General features: G+C 53.3%; 2 protein-coding genes across 2 annotated transcripts in view; one reads left to right on the top strand and one right to left on the bottom strand.

Moving 5' to 3' along the window:
• Nucleotides 1-8,151, top strand: part of HCN3 (hyperpolarization activated cyclic nucleotide gated potassium channel 3) — an 8,902-nt gene extending 751 nt beyond the window's left edge. Inside the window, exons 2-8 of the mRNA XM_007457940.1 lie at nt 2,543-2,972; nt 3,914-4,075; nt 4,491-4,709; nt 5,096-5,242; nt 5,664-5,904; nt 6,787-6,951; nt 7,438-8,151. Of these exons, the coding sequence (XP_007458002.1) occupies nt 2,543-2,972; nt 3,914-4,075; nt 4,491-4,709; nt 5,096-5,242; nt 5,664-5,904; nt 6,787-6,951; nt 7,438-8,144 (2,071 nt within the window). The 3' untranslated portion in view covers nt 8,145-8,151. The remainder of the gene's footprint in view (nt 1-2,542; nt 2,973-3,913; nt 4,076-4,490; nt 4,710-5,095; nt 5,243-5,663; nt 5,905-6,786; nt 6,952-7,437) is intronic.
• A 2,063-nt stretch (nt 8,152-10,214) lies between these two features.
• On the bottom strand, nt 10,215-17,615 carry PKLR (pyruvate kinase L/R). The gene is made up of 11 exons (XM_007457939.1): nt 17,483-17,615; nt 16,266-16,448; nt 13,999-14,090; nt 13,770-13,901; nt 13,434-13,620; nt 12,815-13,085; nt 12,542-12,692; nt 12,083-12,235; nt 11,822-11,988; nt 10,953-11,134; nt 10,215-10,321 (listed from the first exon to the last, which is right to left on the bottom strand). Exons 1-11 carry the CDS (start codon nt 17,580-17,582, stop codon nt 10,215-10,217), a joined length of 1,725 nt encoding a protein of 574 aa, XP_007458001.1. The 5' UTR covers nt 17,583-17,615.
• Nucleotides 17,616-21,829: the final 4,214 nt, after the last annotated feature.

The following is a 21,829-nucleotide window of genomic DNA, read 5'->3' as shown; positions in this document are numbered from 1 at the left end:
CAGGCGACCAGAAAAAATAGGGACGCTGCGGAAGGGGAGGAGGGAGTGTCCAGACAGTAGTTCTAATCGCTGTCCCTGGTGCTGAAGGCGGCATTCGGCAGGGTAGGGCCTGGGCGCAGAGCGATTTGAGACAGCAACGCAGGGGCAAGGCCACCCCCCATATGACCACCGCCCAGGTGACTACCAGACCGAAGGAACGAAGAGTGGGGGTGGGGCCATTCCATAGTCCCCATCAGGCTGTACCTCTACATCAAGGTCGTTAGGGGAGGAGAGCAACCCTGTCCTTGGGGGAAATGAAGGACAGCTTCTGGATGTGGCAAGGATGCATGCAAAGCACCTCACCTGGGGAGCTAAATCAGCAGAAAGGATGAGGTGTGAATCAGGAGCCTGGAAACACAATTGGAGACCTAGACGTCATCTTAATCCACAGACATACACACTCCCTAAATGTTCCTCTTTCTCTCATTTTTCCTTTCATTCCCCTCCTTTTTACTGCCTCATTCTCACCCTACCAGTGCACCTTTTCTAGTCTCCTGTGGATCTCCCTCCCCTCCCCCATTTCACCCTCAGATGTATCCCCAGAAGCCATGTATCCCCCTTATTATTGTGCTTCTTTCCTGTCCTCTCTCCTGCATCACACGCCAGGCTTGTGACTGCCTGTGAGTCAGGCTGTGAAGATGCTCTATGGCTAAGCAAAACCTCCTTCCCTCTCCTCTCCCAGCTTACAGTACAGGATTTCTCCAGTGGCCAGGAAAGAGAAGAAGAGGGGATCCAGGATTTGTTGTTGATTGAAATCACACGGTCTGAAGGGCTTCCTGGAGGCCTGGACTTGGGGACCACCAAACTTCCGTCTGGGGCTGAAAGGGTTGATTTTTGCAGTCAGAGTCAGAATGGACTGAGTCCTGGGTTGATACTGCATCTAGGTGTGTCCTGGAGTTGAAACCACCATAGCTACTTGGGACCCTGAGATTGTCCAATGAACTTCTTTGAATGAAGGCTTCACCTCACTCCCTCCTGACCTCTTCTTTTCACAGCTTCCACCACAGCAGTATGTCTCTCTCCTGCCCATACCCTTGCCTGGGCTCAGCCAGAGTCCCATTGGGCACAGGGAGGTTAGGGGAGGAAAGGAGTGCAGAGCTTCAAGCCTTGCTGTCTCAGGATCTGCTATAGAGCTTCTCTGTATGTGCAGCACTGTCTGAGGTGCTGTGGAGGAGGGAGGGGCATACCTGAAAAGGTAATTCAGTTGGGAGGCAGGACAGATCATCCCCACCCTGGGACACAGATGAGCAGATCCCAGCAGAGAAACAGGAACTATGGGCCCAACTGTGTTGGGGAGGAGAGATGGGGTGGGGAAAGCTGGGGAAGGCTAGGGAAGGCATGAAGTCCTAGACTAGGAATGGACAGAGAGCTAGAGATGGGAAAAGCAGCAACCTCTTCAGAAATCTGGGGATAAAGGGTGGGTGAGTCATAATCCAAATAGTGCTTGTACAGCACAGTCACATCCATTGTCTCAGTGCATATTTTTTCAACAACCCTATGAGATCAGCACAGGGTATTTACCTTTTTTTAACTTAAAAAATATTTAATAATAAGAATATTTAATAATAGTGACATAGATCATATACATATAATAAGGATATTACATATATATTACTATCTAAAGAATATATATATGCACATTAGGGGTATATTTAGTAGGGATATATATATAGTAGATATATATATATATATAGTGAATATATAAGGTAGATATATATATAGTATAGTACATAGCAGGATACACACACACACACACACACACACACACATATGAAAGAATAATTGTAAAGCAAACTCACATGTAACAACTATCTAGGTCAAGAGATACTACATTGCTGATACCCCAGAAGGCTCCCTGCTGCTCTCACATTCCTTTCCCAAACCCACTATTCTAACTTTTGGTACTCATTTTCTTACTTTTCTTTATAGTTTTACCACTTTTCTGTGAATCCCTAAGTGACGCAGTTTAGTTTGGCCTATTTTTGAATTTTGTATGTGTGGAATCATACAGTGTGTATCCTTTTGTTTCTCAACATTAAATTTGTGAGATTCATTCGTACTGTGGAATGTAACTGCAGTTGGGTGATTTCACAGTTGTATAATATTCCAGGATATGAGTGTATCATAGTGTATTTATCTATCTATTGTATTTATCTTATTTATCTACATTTTTCTACTGATGGACATTTGGATTATTTCCAGATTTAATGCTCTTATCCCTGTATATATCACCTGGAGCACGTTTTTCCCTTGAATGTGTATATACCTAGGAATAGAATTGCTGGGTTGCAGGGGATGCAAATATTTAACTTTACTAGATAATTCCAAACTATTTTTCCAAATGGTGGTCCCAATTTACACTCCCACTAGCTGTGAATGGTCATTCTGTTGTTCTGTATCCTTGCCCGCTTTTGTCTGAGAGACTATCTACCCTTAGTCTAGTGGCTGACCATCATTGTGAAATATCACTGTGGTCTTACTTCCCATCCCATCCCTACCTTAGGTTTTACTGGGACCTGATCATGCTCCTGCTGATGGTGGGGAACCTCATTGTGCTACCTGTGGGCATCACCTTCTTCAAGGAGGAGAACTCCCCACCTTGGATCGTCTTCAACGTCCTCTCTGACACTTTCTTCCTGATGGATCTGGTGCTCAACTTCCGCACAGGCATCGTGGTAGAGGAGGGTGCTGAGATCCTGCTGGCACCGCGGGCCATCCGCACACGCTACCTGCGCACCTGGTTCCTGGTTGATCTTATCTCCTCTATTCCTGTGGATTACATTTTCCTGGTGGTGGAGCTGGAGCCACGACTGGACACTGAGGTCTACAAAACAGCTCGGGCCCTGCGCATCGTGCGTTTCACCAAGATCCTCAGCCTGCTGCGGCTGCTCCGCCTTTCCCGCCTCATCCGCTACATACACCAGTGGGAGGAGGTGGGGTGGGGAGGTGGGCAGGGGGCTCGCAGACTACTCCAGACAGCGATACGGGTGGGGCTCCTGGCGACTTTATGGGGTGGGGCAGATGGGTGGGACTTCCAAGAGAGGGCTGTCTCCAAAGTTGGTAGAGGAGAAGCAGGGACAGAATGAGTGTTCAGGGGATGGGTCCCCAAGGTGAGAAGGTGGTGGTGCAGGAGGGTGGAGCACAGCTGCTGGACAAAGACTTGAGAGTTAGTTGGACTCTGGGAGGAAGGTGTAGGAGAGGAGTTAAGAATTGCAGAGTGTGGGAGAGGCTTGAGTTTCAGCTTCAGGACAGCAGCAGAGTTTAGTGGTTCAGAGTGTGGGCTCTGCAATCTCATTGCTTGTGGTCAGATCCCAATTTTACTGTTTACTGTATGAGACTTGGTTTCCCCTTCTATAAAATGTTAAATATACTTACATATGATAAGGTGGTAAGGATTAAAGGAGTTAATACCTGTAAAGCACCTAGAACAGTGCCTGGCACATAGTAAGTTCTCAGTAAATTACCTATTATTATTTTTATTATTGGAGGGGAAGAGGACTTCTGGCATTAATCGTTATATATGCCCTGGGGACATTACACTGTGAAATGCCCTCTCTCCTCTTTCCCAGGCTATACTTGGGCAACTTGTGCAGCAAACCTTTTTGAGTCTCTGCTGTGACACTTGCTGTGTGACTTGGGGCACATGATTGGCATCTATTTTCCTTTTTATAAGATGAGAGTAGTAATACAACCTCCTTTGTATTAGCTATATACGCTGTAAAGCTCTATACGAGTGAACAATAGCCACAGTTTTAACATTCATGAGGGCCGGGGCTGGAGAGAAATTCAAAGAGAGTATTTGCAAGGCCAGGAATGGAGAAGTACTGGCAGAGAGGGGTTCCTGTCCACAGCAGCCCCTCCTCGGACTCCTCAGATCTTTCACATGACCTATGACCTGGCCAGTGCTGTGGTTCGCATCTTCAACCTCATCGGAATGATGCTGCTGCTATGTCACTGGGATGGCTGTCTGCAGTTCCTGGTCCCCATGCTGCAGGACTTCCCTCCCGACTGCTGGGTCTCCATCAACCATATGGTGGTGAGAACTCCCCACAGTTCAGCCCCTCCTGGGCCTTCCAAGGGCTCTTCTCCCTGAGCAGGAGGGATGAACAAAGGGGGCAGGAGGTGGGAGATGATGGAGAGATGGCCAAAAGAGAAGACAGGAGAGAGGAGGTGGGGAGGTGAGAAGAGAGTGGAAAGAGGCCCGGAAGAAGTGTCTGTGTGTTGGAGGGAGCAGGCAGGGAAGGAAACCTAGGCAGAAACTGCAGCCCCCATGCTGTAAAAGAGGCCCCTTCTGTCTCAGGCCCCCTAGAACCAAACCTGAGTTCCTCCCCTGGCAGGCAGGTCTAAAGTAGAAGGGGACAGACAGAAGGACTGAAAGAGAAGAGGGGGCAGGAGGAGAATGAGGCTCTGAGGGGTCTATGCCCAGCTCTGCAATACACTCTGCCCCCCAGAACTACTCGTGGGGCCGCCAGTATTCCCACGCCCTGTTCAAGGCCATGAGCCACATGCTCTGCATTGGCTACGGGCAGCAGGCACCTGTAGGCATGCCCGACGTCTGGCTCACCATGCTCAGCATGATCGTGGGTGCCACGTGCTACGCCATGTTCATCGGCCACGCCACTGCCCTCATCCAGTCCCTGGACTCTTCTCGGCGTCAGTACCAGGAGAAGGTCAGCAGGGGCAGGAGAAGGCAGGGGAGGGGTGCTGGAGGCTGGGTAGCTCAACTTGGAGCCCATTCTGACGCATGCCCTTGTTGGATCTCTGTGTCCTGCCTTGCCCCATGTCCATTTGTGCCATGTGTGTACCTTTTCCTTGATTGGACCAATGCACCTGTCCTTGGACCGCCCCCCCGCCCATGTCTGGCTTTTCTTGTGATTGTGCTCTGTGTCCTCCCTGTATCCACCATTATCTATATACCCTTCTGCCTCCATGTTTCAACCTTCTGGGTTTGGCCCACGTCTGTGACCTTCCTTCACACACCGCTCCCCACACACTGTTTTGGCTCCACATCTGTCTCTGTGTTTTCTTGCCTGCTGGCCATCGGCTGGCTCTCCAGTACAAGCAGGTGGAGCAGTATATGTCCTTCCACAAGCTGCCAGCTGACACACGGCAGCGCATCCATGAGTACTATGAGCACCGCTACCAGGGCAAGATGTTTGACGAGGAAAGCATCCTAGGAGAGCTGAGCGAACCACTTCGGGAGGTGGGACTGGGCAGGGCCCTGGAGGGAGGCTCTTCAAGGGCCTGGGCTTCTGGGATGCCATCTGGGGTGGGGGCTATTGGTCAGCAGGTGCACCTACAGGGAGTGGGGCCTACAGAGGGCCCCATGGGAGGTCAGGCCTTTGGAGGACTTTTAGGAGCTAGGGTCTTTCTTGAAGCTCTTATAGGGGTGAAATATACTGGGGAGGGCTGCAGGGGTCTCTGTTTGTGGGGGATGGTCCTGTGAAGGCTCATGGGAGAGCTCTGAAGGCAGGAGCTTAGAGATGGTCCCAGGCCCACTGAAGCATACCCGTCCTTTGGCAGATCATGACCCCAGGGGTGGGGCTTCTGGAGACAGATGAGCTCGATGGGGGCACCTCGGGGCAGGGGGCACAGCCTGCCTGACAGGCCCCTCCCCTGCCCAGGAGATCATTAACTTCACCTGCCGGGGCCTCGTGGCCCACATGCCACTGTTCGCCCACGCCGACCCCAGCTTCGTCACGGCCGTGCTCACCAAGCTACGCTTTGAGGTCTTCCAGCCGGGGGACCTCGTGGTGCGTGAGGGCTCCGTGGGCAGGAAGATGTACTTCATCCAGCACGGGCTGCTCAGTGTGCTGGCACGTGGCGCCCGGGACACCCGCCTCACTGATGGATCATACTTTGGGGGTCAGCAGGCCTCAGGGAGGGTCGGGGGGTCTGGAGCAGAGGGCAACTGCTCCCCTGGCTCAGGGTCTTCACCTGGCTATGCTGCAGGATCATAGAGTTCCAGCTCCTCCCCAGGCCTATTCAATCAGAATCTCTGGGTCTGGGGTCTGGAGTTCTGTAGTTTTAAAAGCTTCTTAAGAGATTCCAACGTATAGCCAGGTTGAAAATTACTGGGCCAGTGGGCCTTTTAGAACCCTTAAGCAGTGAAATCCAAGGATCTCATGAGATTTCCATGAGGGAAAGATAGGAATAAAGCAGTGCTTTCCCAGGGGCTTGACCTTTGTTGCTCCCTTGTGGAATGCCTTGGTGGTATGAATCAGGGACCCAGCCTGTGGCAGTGGGGGCAGTTCTGCCAGCTGCTACCCAAAGTGATTTGAGGCTCATATATTCTCTCAGTCCCCAAATCACCCACCACCTTCCAACCTCCCCATCGTGTTACCCTTTGCCCTTCGGCACTGCTTTCCTCCTTCTGGGTTGCCCTTGGTGTTCCTTCAAAGGGGTGGGAGGGGAGGGCACACAGAGGGCACTGCCCCAGGCCTACCCCTTGGGCTAAAGCAGTGGAGGTGGGTTGGGAATTAAAGTGGAGTGGAATAACTAGGAGTCTGGGGGCCAGCAAGAGCTGCCTGGTTATCAGCTTTAATTTGGACAGAATGAGAAGGACAGTAATTATGCAGGTCTGGAGAGTGACCATGCTTGGAGCATTTAGGGACCCTGGGTGGGTGGGTAATCGTTAGTTTCTCCCATCTGGGGAGGAGTCTGAGGAATCTGGGTCAGCTGCTGCAGGCCCAGTGAGAGGGAGTTCTGTGGACAGTGGTTTTGAAGGCCTCCTCCCAACTTCACCAGAAATCTGTCTGCTGACTCGGGGCCGACGCACAGCCAGTGTGCGTGCTGACACCTACTGCCGCCTCTACTCGCTCAGCGTGGACCATTTCAACGCCGTGCTCGAGGAGTTCCCCATGATGCGCCGGGCCTTCGAGACAGTGGCCATGGATCGGCTGCGCCGCATTGGTGAGGCCTTTCCACTCTGTCTGCTCTGGGTCCAGGCTGTGCCCTCACCCCTTGTCCATAGCAAGGAGTCCCCAGCATCCCAGGGCCCAGGCTCCAGCGCCTCAGCATCACACCCCAGCCCAACCTAGTCCCAGCAAATGCCCCAATAGGGCTTTCAACACTGTGGCTCACTGTCCTTACCACTCAGCATCTCCTACCCCTGGAGATATCACCCCAAGTTCCCATGCCTTGAATCCTCCTTCCCTGAGTACCAGTCCCTGACCCTCACCATCTGTGATACATACTCATCCCCTGACCCTCTTCCTCCAACCCCCATCTCCCAATCTCCATCCCCCAACTCCATCTCCATACTCTTGACCCCTATCCCCTACCTTCACCCCACCACCATCCCTTGACTCCATCTTGTTACCCTCATACTTTTGATATCCAACCTTCATCTTGGATTCCTTTCCTATCCTTAACTCCTTCCCCCGGGACAATTTCTAGGCAAGAAGAATTCCATACTGCAGCGGAAGCGCTCTGAGCCAAGTCCAGGCAGCAGTGGGGGCATCATGGAGCAGCACTTGGTGCAACACGACAGGGATATGGCTCGGGGTGTTCGGGGCCTGGCCCCAGGCACAGGAGCTCGGCTCAGCGGAAAGCCGGTGCTGTGGGAGCCACTAGTGCACGCACCCCTGCAAGCAGCCGCCGTGACCTCCAATGTGGCCATTGCCCTGACGCACCAGCGGGGCCCTCTCCCCCTCTCCCCTGACTCTCCAGTCACCCTCCTTGCTCGCTCTGCTCGAAGATCAGCAGGAGCAGGCTCCCCAGCCTCCCCACCTGTCCCTGTCCGAGCCGGCCCTCTGCTGGCCCGGGGGCCCTGGGCATCCACCTCCCGCCTGCCGGCCCCACCTGCCCGAACCCTCCATGCCAGCCTATCCCGGGCTGGGCGCTCCCAGGTGTCACTGCTGGGGCCTCCCCCAGGAGGAGGTGGACGGCGACTAGGACCTCGGGGCCGCCCACTCTCAGCCTCCCAGCCCTCTCTGCCTCAGCGGGCAGCAGGTGATGGCTCTCCTGGGTGTAAGGGCTCAGGAGGTGAACGCCTGCCCCCCTCAGGGCTCCTGGCTAAGCCTCCAGGGACAGCCCAGTCCCCCAGGCCATCAGTGCCTGAGTCAGCCACTCCCCGGGGCCCCCAACTCTCTTCCAACATGTGAAACCTTTGGGTAAGCTCTCGGGTACAGTAGCATGTGCCAGAGGGCAGACGCCTCTTGGGGACACCAAGGGGACCTGAAACACTGCCCTACGGGAGTATCTCCCCTTAGTACCAAGAAGATGGTCTCTGTTCTCAGCTCAGGCGCCTTGCAACCTGACATCCTCCTAATCCATTCACCCATTCATCAAAGATACTTAGCGCCTACCATGTTCAAGGGACTGTACCAGACGCTGTATGTCTCCACTGCCAAGTAGAAGTGACTCCAAGCCCTCTGATGAGGGTATCCCCCTAGCCATGGTCCTGCCAGGTGCAGGCCTGGGCCCATGATCCCATCTTACTAAGCACAAGTACTTGCTACCACCATCACTGCCAAGTAACTAGATGTCTCTGTTTTCCTGCCCATGACCTTGCAGATTCTGCCTGGCATGGTTATCTTCCTGTCTGCTAGCATAGCTGGGCACTGCCAATTACCTGTCCCCCCGCTGCTGTCAACAAATGTCTTGGGTCCCTGGTGTGGGCATCCAGCTTTACTGCCATGCGTGGACCCTCCCTGTCTATACCCCCTGAGTGGGAACACATATCTCCTGACAATTTCCTTGCACTCTCTGTCTCTGTGGTAGAACTGCCTTTTTGTAAACTGGGAGCCACCTCCTCCCTATGCCCCTGTCCCAGTGATGACCCCCTTGAAGCTAAGGGATTGTTGACACCCCCTTATTTAGTGTCCAGCGTAGATTCCCCCCAGGTTGGGGGCAAGTGAATCCTTAGATGGAATTTTTTCCTTCCTTGCTCCCTTCCTTATTTATTTACTCTTATTTATTCAATCATTTAATAATTGTATTTATTCACTCATTTACTAATTTTATTTATTATCAACTCATTTTATTTACCCATTCATTTACCCATCTCTCCCATCCCCTCCTGGTAGGGAGACAGGAATGGGCAGAGCCCCTCCATGCCAGCTCTTGTGGTCCTTGCCCAACTCCCATCAGTGGTAATACTTGAGCCCTCTCCCTAACTAGGTAGGAGCAGGAAGGCCACCTGAGAGGGAGAGGAGGACTGTCCTTATTTTTAGTTTTTTTTCCTTTCTACTGAGTTTGCTGCTGGTGCAGGAGTAAGGGGAGGGCCCGAGGTATCCAAGCCTGGGGAAGGGCAGGCTAGCCAGTACCTCTGCCTTCTCAGGGACAAGAGAAACCCGCTACCCCACCCCTCTGTCCCCACACCTACTCTACAGCATCAAAGAATGAGGGGCCAGGACCCTAAATCTCCTTTTCTCCTGGGTGGGCAGTTCTGGGGTTCTGGGTGTGTGGGAGAGGTTTTATATTGCTTCCAAACACCTGGGTTTAAAAAGAAAATAGAGACACTTGTTTTGGCTCCTGGCTTGTGTGTGGGAACAAAGTGGGCATTTGGGGGTACAGGAGGAGGTAGCAGGACACCTGACCCAGCAAGGCATGAGGTGGGTATGAGAGCAGCCAGGGAGCAGCCTGCAAGCCTAGTGGTGGTAGAGACAGTGATGGGATGAGCCTGCCTGGCTCTCGGGGCTCCCCGCCTTCCATCTACCCTAGCTTCCCCAAAAGGGTGGTGCTTTGATATCACTGACAGAGACAATGAAGAAAGAGGTGGCACTCTCCTCGGGGGATGCCCAGATTATCATGAGGGCCACATATGAGAACGTCAAACTGCATGGATGTGAAATATTTTTTAAATAGAGATTTTGTGGAGACTGTGGACATGATTGTCCTGTTCCCCTCACCTCTGCCCCCAGGTACGGGAAGACAAGGGGAATAGAATTAATCAATTAAGCTGGATTAAAGGCTGAGAGTATTTTAGGGACCAGTTAAGAGTATCAGATGCAGGGAATGTACCATTGGTGCTGTTGGATGGCCAGGGCTTAATTGGATACAGACTTTCAAGGCCTGTGCGAAATGGAGAGGGGGAGGGGGCACCCTGGATGGCAGATGTGGCCTAGGGTAGGGAGGATTGGGAGTAGAGAAGACTTAGAGGTGGGGCAGTAGGAGGGAGCAGAAAGGAGGGACAGGTCCAGGGCTGGCTCGGTCAGAGGAGGAGGGGCACCTCAGGTTACGCTCAGCACCCGCATAATGTTGGTATAGCCGGAGCCCGGTCGCCAGCCTGTCACCACAATCACCAGGTCCCCAAAACGGAGGAAGCCACGGAGCTTTCCTGGGAGGAGGAAGGGGAGAAGATGCTAATCAGCCATTGAGGAACCCAGGCCAGCCCCGTAATGAGAACGAGCTACCATCCTTCCCTCTTCAAGCCCACTCGGTAGGTAATGAGGGGCCTGAGACAAACTGTACAGTGTGTCCCACAGGTGGCACCGCAGGAATGTGACCACTGTAGTATATCAGAGCTGCATGTATGCCCGTGGGGTGGCATGTTGCTAAGTAGCAAGTCTGTCTACCTGTATTGCTATGCTGATAGGAAGAGGTGGGGTATGAGCATAGCCAATTGTCAATTAGATTTTAGTTGCAGCTGCACAGGACTGGGTTCCCCTTTCTCTTTTCACCTCTTGCTCCTTGGGTCAGGCCTGGCTCTAGCCACCTGGTGCAGGCAGCAGCTGCACCGACTTCTTAGGGACGGCCCTGACCCCTGACCCCTCTCCCTCTGCCCTCGTCCCTCAGCACGTTCCCCCCACCCCTGGAAGCCCAAATATCTCAGTCTTAGTGAATCTCACAGAGAAAATCTGGGACCAGAGGAGAGAGGCAAGACCCTTTTGGGTGGGTGTGGGGCGTGGGGTTGGAGGACTCATGATAAAAATCCAGGGGTGGATGGGGAAGGAGTTTAGGTGGCTCACCACTTTCAATGCCAAATTGGACTCGGCGATCCACGTCGTCTGCCCAGATGGCCTCTGGAGGTTCACGGTAGAGCACAGGGAAGACTCCTCGGCACAGGTGGGCCTGGCGGGCAGCCTGGGCAGAGCGGGTGACAGCAATGACTGCTGCCCGAGGTCGGTACCGAGACAGAAGCTGGGCTGAGCTGAAGGAGGCAGACAAGGTCAGCCCAGAAGAGTGAAAGAGGGTTGGGTTCTGGTTCCATGTGCCAGCAATAAGCTGTGTGACCCTAGGTAAGTCATCATATTTTTCTGGGCCTTAGTTTTCTCACCTGTAAAGTGGGTATAAGAATACCCTCCTTTCTTACCACACAAGGAAGATATGAGATGATTTTAAAAAATATCAAAATGAGATAAGGAGAAACTGCTTTGAAAAACAGAAAACCCCTCTGGGAATGCACCTTTATATAGTACTTAACTTACAAATGTCTCTTGTTAATCCTCACAACCCCATGAACAAATGGAGGAGGCTTACAGAGCCTGGGTGACTTACCCAAGGTATCACAGGCAAAGACTTGAACTCAGACCTTCTGGGCCTTTCTGCAACACCCCAGCCTTGTAAGGCTTTGTGGGCTAAATGCAGAGGACCTGCCTCTGAGCCCTAGGAGCCTAAATGGCCTGCAAGCCAATGCACCCAGTGATGCCACCTTACCCTTCCAAACCCCTGGGGTTCGCAGGTACAATTCCTGGTGTGCTTCAAGATCTGCCTCTCTAGGCCTCCAGCTCCCATAGCTGCCTCTCCTCTGATGATGAGACAAAACCCAAGCCTGGGGCCCATCCCAGCCTGCCCTTGGCCCAAAGCCCTGTCTTGGCGTTCCCAGTGTCCCCCTCACCGTCCAGTTGTGGTCAGCACGATGATGGCAGCAGCACAGCACTTGAAGGCAGCCTCCACAGCGCCAATAGCGGTGACCTCGGTGGGATCCCGGCTCAGTGGTGCCGCCCGGCGCAGCTCCTCAAAGAGCTGCCGGTGGTACACGGCAGCCTCTGCCTCCCGGGCAATCTGTGGGCACCAGGGGGTCAGGCTGGGCAAGGCTATTGGGACCTGGAAGGGATGTGGTTTTCCAGCCCGTTTGCCTTGCATTCTGAGCTCCTACCGCATGCTGCATCTTTACAGCCTCCACAGGAAAGTTGCCTTTGGCAGTCTCCCCCGACAGCATGATGCAGTCCGCCCCATCCAGCACAGCGTTGGCCACATCACTCGTCTCTGCCCGGGTTGGCCGGGGCTTACTGATCATGCTCTCCAGCATCTGGGGGACATCTGGATGTCAGAGCTGTAGGAGTCATACTCCGACTGGGGACCCTGCCCTGAAGTAATTCTTGGACTCCCACACTCTCTGAGGGCCCCTAAAGCCAGTGTCACACTCACAGACTATGTGATCCTGGCTATTCTGTTTCCTCAACTGAAAGTGGGGGTCCCAGTATCTCTTCCTAGCTTCGTTGTTTGAGGGTCAAACACTGGACAGCAAAACGTGCTAGAGACCTAAGGTGTGGGTATTCACCTTCAGGTGTCCCCAGACCCACAGAGGGCCCTGCCCCCAGGGCTCATTCCAGACCTGTGTAGCACAGACAACGGGCTTTCCCGCCAAGTTGCAACGGCCAATCATCATCTTCTGAGCCAGGAAAACCTTCTCGGCTGGGATCTCAATGCCCAGGTCACCCCGTGCCACCATAATGCCGTCGCTCACCTCCAGGATTTCATCAAACCTGGGCGGTTGGGGGAGTCAGGGCTGGGGAAGAGCCAGGAGATGCCAGGGAGAGGCAGGCAGGAGAAGGGGAGGGGCGATGGGGATGGGTAGGGCCTGATGGGAACAAAGACCAAGGCTCACTTCTTCACGCCTTCGTGGTTCTCGATTTTGCTAATGATCTTGATGCCCTGTCCTTCCAGCCCCAGAGCAGCCCGGACGGCAGCAACGTCGCTGGCTCTCCTCACAAAGGAGGCAAAGACGATGTCCACGCCATGCTCCACCCCAAAGCGCAGGTCCTGGACATCTTGCTCGGACAGTCCGGGCAGGTCCACCTGGGCCCCCGGCAAGTTCACGCCCTTCCGGCTGCCCAGGACACCGCCGTTCTCCACGTGGGTCTCCAGCCCCTCTGGACCTACAGGCATGGAAAGAGTCAGCTAAGGTCAGGGGTGAGGCCGGGGGCTTAGTCACGGCAGCGGGAACATGAGGATTGGACCCCCAAGAGAGTGGAACCATGTCCTATTCATCTCTTGGTCCTCGGCCTGGGCTCTGCACCGAATAGGCACAGGGCGGACTTCTGTGGAAGAAACTACTAACCCGCCAGTCCAGCCCCAACCCAGGGTGAGCCCAGGAGTCTGGATGCCGAGGGCTCGCAGGACGGGTGGCCAGGGGAAGGTGTAGTGGGTGTGAAGGGCGAATGCGGGAGCCAAAAGGAAGAGAGTGCGCGCATTGCGTAGGGCCAGGGCGGGAGGCGCGTCCGCACCAATTTTCGTGACCTCTAGGGAGATGAGCCCGTCGTCAATGTAGATGCGGCCCCCCACCGGCACGACCTGGACAATATTGGCGTAGTCCACCCACACGGTGTTCGCGTCCCCCCGCGTCCGGAACGCAGGGTCCACAGTCACTAGCACCTGGGAGCCCTTCACTAGCTCCACTTCCGACTCAGGGCCCTAGGGGCGGGGCCAGAGGAGGACTGAGTTCTGCCTGCCTCGGTGGGGGCCGGCCCCTCCCCATGCTCCGCCCTACGGGCAACTGCCTCCGCACCGCACCGCCCCCTTCCCGGTCCCCAAGACAGGGCGGGTCGCAGGTCGCCTCTCACCCCCTGCAGGATCCCAGTGCGTATCTCCGGTCCCTTGGTGTCCAGAGCGATGGCCACGGGTCGGTAGCTGAGCGGGGAAGTTGCAAAGCTCTCCACCGCCTCCCGGACGTTGGCGATGGATTCAGCATGGTACTGGGGATGGGAACAGAGGGACGATTTCAGGGGAAGGTGGCCGGGACCCTGGGGCATCCTCTAGCCCCGCCCGCCTCCCCTCGGCCCCGCCCTGAACCTCATGGGAGCCGTGGGAGAAGTTGAGTCTGGCAATGTTCATCCCGGCCCTGATCATCTCCTTGAGGCGCTCCACGGAGCGAGATGCCGGCCCTGGAACCAGAGATCCCACTCAGACAACTTTCTCCCCAAACCTGAGAGACAGGTGAACCCATCACCACCCTCAGAGCTGCCCCAGGCCACAGAAGTACTGTTACCTGAACTTTGTTCCCTGACGCCACCCCTGCTCGCAGGTCAGAAGCTCCCTTCCCCTCTCCAGCTAACACAAGCCTCCTTGCACTGTGAGGCCCTAGAAAGGTGGGCTCAGCCAGGCCTGGTAACTGTGTTGGCAGTGATGTTAAGTGTTGCGGTGTGGGGGTAACCCCAGCGTAGGAGAAGGGGGTGGGTGCCAGGTGAGGGCATTTGGGGTACCAGGCTTTAGAGCTGAGAGGCCTCATATTGGACTGAGGAGAGTCGAGTTCTATCCCATCCCTGCTCTGCTGATAGGACGGCTGTGTAACTGAGACTCAGTTGACTAACCTCTCCTGTCCCTCCCTAAAGCCAGTTCTTCCACTTGTGCACTGGGTCTCCTTCTCACCTGCTCAAAAACAGATTCAGCCATTCCCCATTCCTCTGTGTCATCAGTTTTCCTTTTTTGTTAGGTCATTCCCATCAACATGTAAACCTGCTGTTAATTTTCATCCCCCCCCCCAAAAAAATCTCCTAATCCCAGTTCCCACTCCAGCTACAGCCCTATTCCTTTGCTCACCTTCGCAGCAAAATTCACCGCAAGAGTTATCTCTGTACTTGCTGCCTCCAATTCCCCTCCCCCTATTCTCCTTGTACCCACTGTCCACTACATCTGTTCTTGTCAAGGTCACCAAAAACCTCTGTGTTGCTGCTAAATCTAATGGTCAGTTCTCAGTCCTCATCTTAGCTGGTCCATCAGCAGCATTTGACACATATCCTTGATGTCCCTTCTTCTCTTGGCCTCCAGGACACCACCCTCTCTTGGTTTACTCCTACCTCACTGGCTGCTCCTTCTCAGCCTCTCTTGCTCTTTACCCCCCTTAACATTAGATGCTCCTTTTACCTTCACTTCCTTGGTGGTCTCAACTAGTCTCATGGCTTTAAATACCATCAATATGCCGACAGGTCCCAAATTTATGTCTCCAGTTCAGACCCCTTTCCCAAACCCAGAGTTGTGTATCTGATTGCCTACTCTGTACCACACTTGCATGTCTAATATGCTTCTCAAACTCAACATGCCTCAAACTGAACTGATCTCCTCCCCGCTAAACCTTTCCACCACAGGCTTTCCTGCTCAGTTGATAATGCAGTCGTCTAGTCCCTCACGTCAAAAACCTGGGAGTAATCTGTGACTCCTTTTTCACCCTCACCCCCACCCCATATCCAATCCATCATATTCTGTTGGCTCTACCTTCAAAATACATTCAGAATCTGATCACTTCTCACCAGCTCCACTGCCACCACCTGTTCTAAACCAGAAATACTGTAGCAGCAGCTTCTGCCCTCGCCCCCACCCCCAATCTATTTTCAAATATTGCAGCCAGGGTGGTTCTGTTAAGACATAAGTAAGGGCATGTCATTCCCCTGCTCAAAACTCTGCAGTAGTTTCCCATCATACTTGGAGGAAAACTCAACTCAGATTCTGAAAATGGCCTGCAAAGCCCTACTTGACCTTCCCTTTCCCCCAACCTCTTCATTTCTGTTACTCTTCCCCTTGATGGTTTCCAGCCTCCTTGACTTAGGGCCTTGGCGTTGACTCTTCCCTTTGCCTAGAAATCTCTTCCCCCAGACATCTGCATGGCTCATTTTCTCATCTCCCTCAAGTCTTTGCTCGGGTCTAATTTTCTCAACAATGGCTACCCTGACTCTCTATTAGGACTGCAACTTCCCTCCTGCCCTTGCATCCTGATGCCCCTTACCATCCTTGATTTTTCTTTTCTTTTTTTTGTTTTCCATAGTACTTACCAGTTTCTAACATACTAAAGAATTCCCTTATTTTTAAAAATAATTTATTATGTTTATTAATTATTGTCCCACCCAGCTAGATTGTCAGCTCCCCAAGGGTAGGGATCTTTGTCGTTTCACTGATCTACTCCCAGGACCCAGAAGCTTGTCTACCAAGCGCTCAACAAATATTTGTTGAATGAATGACCTCAGTCAAACAGGGAGAAGTCTCAAAGGACACAAAAGATGAGGAAGCACCTTGAGAAACACCCAAGAGGCCCTGTGATGCTGCAGGAGCAGATAGAGGGCGCTTACCAATGGTGGCAATGATGCTGGTACTACGAGCGGCCACAGGCTCGGAGTCGATGTCCAGCAAGCAGAGGTGTTCCAGGAAGGTGTCTGCCATAGCAGCTGGCAGCTGCTGCTGCTGGAGGAAGGAAGTGCCCAGCTCCTGGGTCAGCTGGGCCACACTAGCCCGCCGCAGGTACCCCGCTGGTCCTGCAGTAGAAGGGGGGCTGCGTGGGCACCTGCTTCTCCTCCCCATCCTTTCATCTCAGCACAGTCTCTATTCCTTCCCTCAGTTCTCCCGTTTTTGTTGAGTCTTCTTATGAGCTGGGCATTATGCATGCATTATCTTGTTTAGTCTCAAGGGTGCTAGGAAGCAGGTACTGTTAAATGCTCTGTAATCATCCCCATTTTATAGGTAAGGAAACAGAGGCCGAGAAAGGTTAAATAAATTGCCCAAGGTCGTACAGTTCTAACTAACAGAGATGGGATTCCCATCCAGGTCTGACTAACTCCAGTCTCAAGTTCTTGATCACCCAGCTATCTGATCCCTCACAACCCCCAACTTCTTGCCCTTTAGCTGCTGACTTCTCTCAGCCTCAGCAACCCCTTGATACCTGGTTCACAGTGGCCCCTCATTTCCAGGCCGAGAATCACCCAGTTCCCTCTCCTAAGGTCCCTGTATTCTTCCTTCCAGCCCCGGGCAAATGGCTGGCCTCCCACCCCCTCCTCTGAGTTTCCTCAGCCCCTTCAGTGCTACTCCAGGTCCCGAGGCCCCAGTAGCTTGACCCAGCCCAGCCCAGAGGAAGAGGAGCCCCACTGCCGGCCGCACCCTCCATGCCACTGCACGCCTGTCTATCTCTGGGGGTCTGATCCACGCTGTCAAGCTGTCAGAGGCATGAGGCCCAGCTGGGCTGGGGATCAGTTCTGCATCCTGGTTAAAGTGTCACCAGTGTCTCCCTTGTCACTGGAAGCCCTGTGCACCAGGGGCCAGAGTCCAGGAACCACGAGAATACCCCGTGGCTCCCATGCTGCGAGCTCCCCTCTGCCCTGCCTACTGGGGCTGGGAGAAGAAGCCCAGACCAGGGTCCATAAATTAACACAGGGGAGGCTCCGATGAACACAGATCCTCCCCAAATACCTCGCAGCCAGCAGCAGATATGGATCATTTGTACATCCCCACCCCACTCCTGATTTCTACCCTCGTTTTCCCCTTCTCTTCAATGGCATCTGTGGCCCCTTCTTACCTCCTGGAGCCCCAATCAAGATGGACTTTGCTAAATCCCTTTGGGACTTAGAGATCCATGACCAAAGACACATGGGTTGCATGTTGTCCTGCACTGACATCCTTCCAAAATGTGGAGGTGGGGCTGCCCGGACTGTGGAGAGAGAGGGGGAGAGGATAACAAAACTGCTGGTCTTATCGAAGGGCGCCAGAGAAAAGAAAAGGGGCACACCCAATAGGCCACCCCTGTCCCCACACAGAGTCCCTCCCCCAGACCTGCTGGCTCTCTGCCCCTGTATTCTGGCCTCCCCTCTCTCTCATCCATTTTTCCTGATAAATTTTCAATCCATTCACACTGTCCGGTCATCAACCTGAAGAGAGATTTTTTTTTTTTGCCAGTGATATGGTCCCTTTTTTGTACTTTACTGAAGTTAGTCCTAGATGAATCTAGGAAGCAGGGGATCTAGGGTAGGGACTGGAGGCTGAAGAAAGGGGATGGGGAGCATTTTGATCATGTGGGATTCTCTGGAAGGGCTCTGATAGCATCACTGTCATTATCACGTTGGCTACTATTTGTTCATTGACCATCTGCAATATTTTTTGAGCACCTACTCTGTGCCAGGTCCTGAAGATACAGTGGTGAGCAAAACAGACAGAGCCTGTACCCTTCTATGGAATTTATAGTTTGGTGGGGAGACAGACTATAAACAAGTGTCAAACAAATAAATATATAACTACATGCTTTGCAAGTTCTATGAAGGAATGAATCAGGGTGCTGGGACAAAGAAGCCAATGAGGAAAAGGGGGGGATGTATTTTTTTTTTTAATATTTATTTATTTGTCTGCGCAGGGTCTTAGTTGGCGCCCGCAGGATCTTTGTTGCAGGGTGAGGGACCTTTGTGGCGGCATGTGGGATCTAGTTCCCTGACCAGGGATCAAACCCGGGTCCCCTGCATTGGGAGCGCAGAGTCTTAACCACTGGACCACCGGCAAAGTCCCGACAGGGGGATGTATTCTATTTTATTTATTTATTTTTGGCTGCATTGGGTCTTCGTTGCTGTGTGCGGGCTTTCTCTAGTTGCAGCGAGCGGGGGCTACTGTTCGTTGCGGTACGTGGGCTTCTCATTGTGGTGGCTTCTCTTTGTCGCAGAGCACAGGCTCTAGGCGCGCGGGCTTCAGTAGCTGTGGCTCGCGGGTCCTAGAGCGCAGGCTCAGTAGTTGTGGGCCATGGGCTTAGTCGCTCCGCAGCATGTGGGATCTTCCTGGACCAGGGCTCGAACCCGTGTCCCCTGCATTGGCAGGTGGATTCTTAACCACTGCGCCACCAGGGAAGTCCCGGGGGATGTATGTATTTTAGATGAGGTGGTCAGGGAAGGCCTCTTTAAAGCAGTCGTATGTAAGATGAGATTTGAAGGAGGAGAAGGAACCAGTGGGGACAATTTGGAGCAAAGAGTTTTCTGAGGGGTTGCCAAGGCTCCAAGGAAGGAAAAAGCCTGGTGCTAAAGAGAGGGCAAGCTGCAGTGAGGCCATGAGCCTGGGGTAGAGGGGTGTGGTCCCTGGTGAAACTGGGCTCACCCAGGGAAGTGACACCCAAGTGATGCTTTAGAGCCCTTTAGCTGGGTGGGGGAGACCAGACAGTAGGTGTAGCGAGACCAGTGAGGGCTTTTAGGAGTAATCTAGGTGGGAGGACTAGCATAGTGGCAGTAGAAGTGGAGAGAGGGAGACAGATTTGAGATGTATTTTGGAGAAAAGCAGACAGGATGGAATGATGGAGAGATGTGGAGAGAGGGAGAGGGAGGCTTTCATCCCTAAAGGATGGCACTGCGGTGTCTGGCTTGAGCAGTTGTGCAGATAGTCGTGCCACTCACTAAGACTAGGGAAGAAAGAGGTTGGCAGGGGAAAACATTCAAAGTTTCTGTTTTAGACAGGTTTAAGTTTGACATGTCAGTTCATCATTAAAATCAACATGCAAACAGTTGGATATGTTCACTGAGCACTCAGCATATGCTGGAACAGCATTCAAGGCCTCATACACATCCTCTCCTTTTATCATCATGATGATCTAGAAGGAAGGTTGGACTAATAGCCTGTTTCATTTTTTTTTTTTAATTAAGAAATTTTTTTTTGGCCACGCTGCACAGCTTGTGGGATCTTAGTTCCTTGGCCAGGGATTGAACCCCGGGCCCTCGGCAGTGAGAGCGCAGAGTCCTAAGCACTGGACTGCCAGGGAAGTCCCCTAATAGCCTGTTTTACAGATGAGGGAACAGAAGCTAGCAGGGTGCATTGAGCATCTTCTGTTGCCACTTCGGATCCTTCCTCTACCCTTTCCACTCTGCTCTGTGGCCAGGAGGCTGAAGGCCTTGCCCCATGGCTTCTGTAGGGCTTGGCTGTGGAGAGTGGCACTAATAGGAGATGAGATGGAGCAGAGTAAGGCTGGGCGTTTACCTGCCCCTCCCCTCTGTGAGGTTGCTGTGGGGCCTGCCGGGGGGCCCTCTCTCTCCAGATTCTAGGCAACATGCTCCCTCCAGCTCCTGGGCCCCTGAGGGTGGTAACTAAGCCACTGCTACTAGCTTTGGGGTAATGCACTATCCCTTGTGGTTTACCAACACCCTGCCCATACCTTTGCACATAATCCTCTTATGAAACACTCCTCAAATTATCTAATTTGAGAAAGACTTCGATCTGATACACTTGTCTGGAGCTAAAAATCTTGGCAGTGGTGGAGCTGGGATTCAGGCCCAGACAGTGTGGTTGTAGAGTCTGAGTTGTAACCACTAAGCTCCATTCCTTCCCTCTCAGGACTGTTTCAGTGGAAGAAAAGGGGAGAAGCCCCAGACCCTGGTTGGAAAAGAAAGAAAATAGATAGTAGGAAGGACTTCCCGAGGGGGAAGGAGCTTGGGGTCCTAGGCTCTATGTATAGAAGACAGAACAAATAAAGATGGACAAAAGTTGTTACCAGAGTGAACATAATAGACTTCAGGGGCTGGAGACTCAGGCTTTGTGCTTGGGGGTTGGAGAGGGACATTTAAGGTTGGCCTGACAATTTAGAACTGACTCCAGGACCAGTTGAAAGAACAAAATTCCGAGAGATCCAAGTCCCAAGCAGCCAATAGGAGGCGGGGCTGGTGCCCCAAAGCAGCCCCTGGCCTATCCAGCCAAGGGACAGCGGCTTCAACCTAAAATCAGGCCGCAGAGGAAAAACAGTCTGGCTGACCCTGGGTCCACAAGTAACCACGTGAGAGATGGCCTGCACTCTGTCACAGGGTCAGGCAGCCCTGAGCAGGAGGTCTGTGGGTGAGAAATCTGGGAGAAGGACTATAGGCCCCCAGGATCCAAACAGAATGGGTATACTCAGCTTTGTCAGATTCGACCCCTCCCCATCCCCGCAAACACACGCACCCTGACACCTTCAGACACAAGCATGTGACATCAGACACACACACAAGCATGGATGGGGCCCCTACCATGTGCTGTGTCCCATGCAGACTCAGGCTCCCTGCCCAGACTGGGGAGGGGCAGGGATGCTAGCAGTAAGGTTTAATAAAGTGTGTCAGGCGGGGTGATGGAGTTGTACACAGAACACAGAGAGCACCAGGAGAGACTGAGCGATGCTGGTGAGGGAGGTCAGGGGGGCTTCACGGAGGTGATACCAGAGCTGTACAGGGTCAAGGACAGAGACTGACCAATGCCGGGACACATGCACACGCGCGTATGTGCACACGTGTGCACACAAACACCCGCATTCCACCGATGCACACCCCACCCAACCCTAACACACATGGAGTCTACACTCACACCATCAGCACACACTCATACAACAGACTCACACAGACACAGACACACAGGAACCTCACACACTTTTCCTTACAGAGACACACACTCACACACACCCATTTATGCACACTTGAGCTCTCACACACGCACACAAAATCCAGGCTTTGTCCCCAGCCTAAGGTGGCTTTATTCTGCAAACCAGAGAACACCCGCCCTCCTCATTCGGGAGAAGGCTGCCGACAGGCCTGCGAGGGGCGCCCGAGAGCCGCCAGCTGGCACACGGCCGAGGGCGGGGACGCTGGGCCGAGGAGGCCCCGGGCCCGCGCCCCCGCCCCCAACTGCGAGCCAGGGTGAGGCGGAGAGACGCTCTGAGCGTCGGTTTCGTCATCTGCAAACCGAGATAATAAACCTTCCGGAGCGCTCCGCCCGATAATGTACGTGGATGTGTTGTGAGCACGACCCGAACAGAGAGCTCGGAATTATTGCTCTTGTTCTCCTGAAAATATGGTGACTCCTCTCCCACTGCAGTCGTCAGAATATCGGGGGTGGGGCCCTGACTTTGTATTTCCAAAAGTGCCATAGGATTTGTCCAAAA

This window comes from Lipotes vexillifer, unplaced genomic scaffold, assembly GCF_000442215.2.
Source record: "Lipotes vexillifer unplaced genomic scaffold, Lipotes_vexillifer_v1.1 scaffold238, whole genome shotgun sequence".
Classification (NCBI taxonomy): Eukaryota; Metazoa; Chordata; class Mammalia; order Artiodactyla; family Lipotidae; genus Lipotes; species Lipotes vexillifer.
This window is presented reverse-complemented; position numbering and strand designations above follow the sequence as displayed.

Excerpts from the sequence above, each read along its gene's own strand:
- PKLR (XM_007457939.1), bottom strand. The coding sequence starts at position 17,582 with ATGTCAGTGCAGGACAACATGCAACCCATGTGTCTTTGGTCATGGATC. Across the intron at positions 16,449-17,482 it reads CTTGATTGGGGCTCCAGGAG|GACCAGCGGGGTACCTGCGG; the intron begins GTAAGAAGGGGC and ends CTTCTACTGCAG. Across the intron at positions 13,902-13,998 it reads TCTCCCACGGCTCCCATGAG|TACCATGCTGAATCCATCGC; the intron begins GTTCAGGGCGGG and ends TCCCATCCCCAG.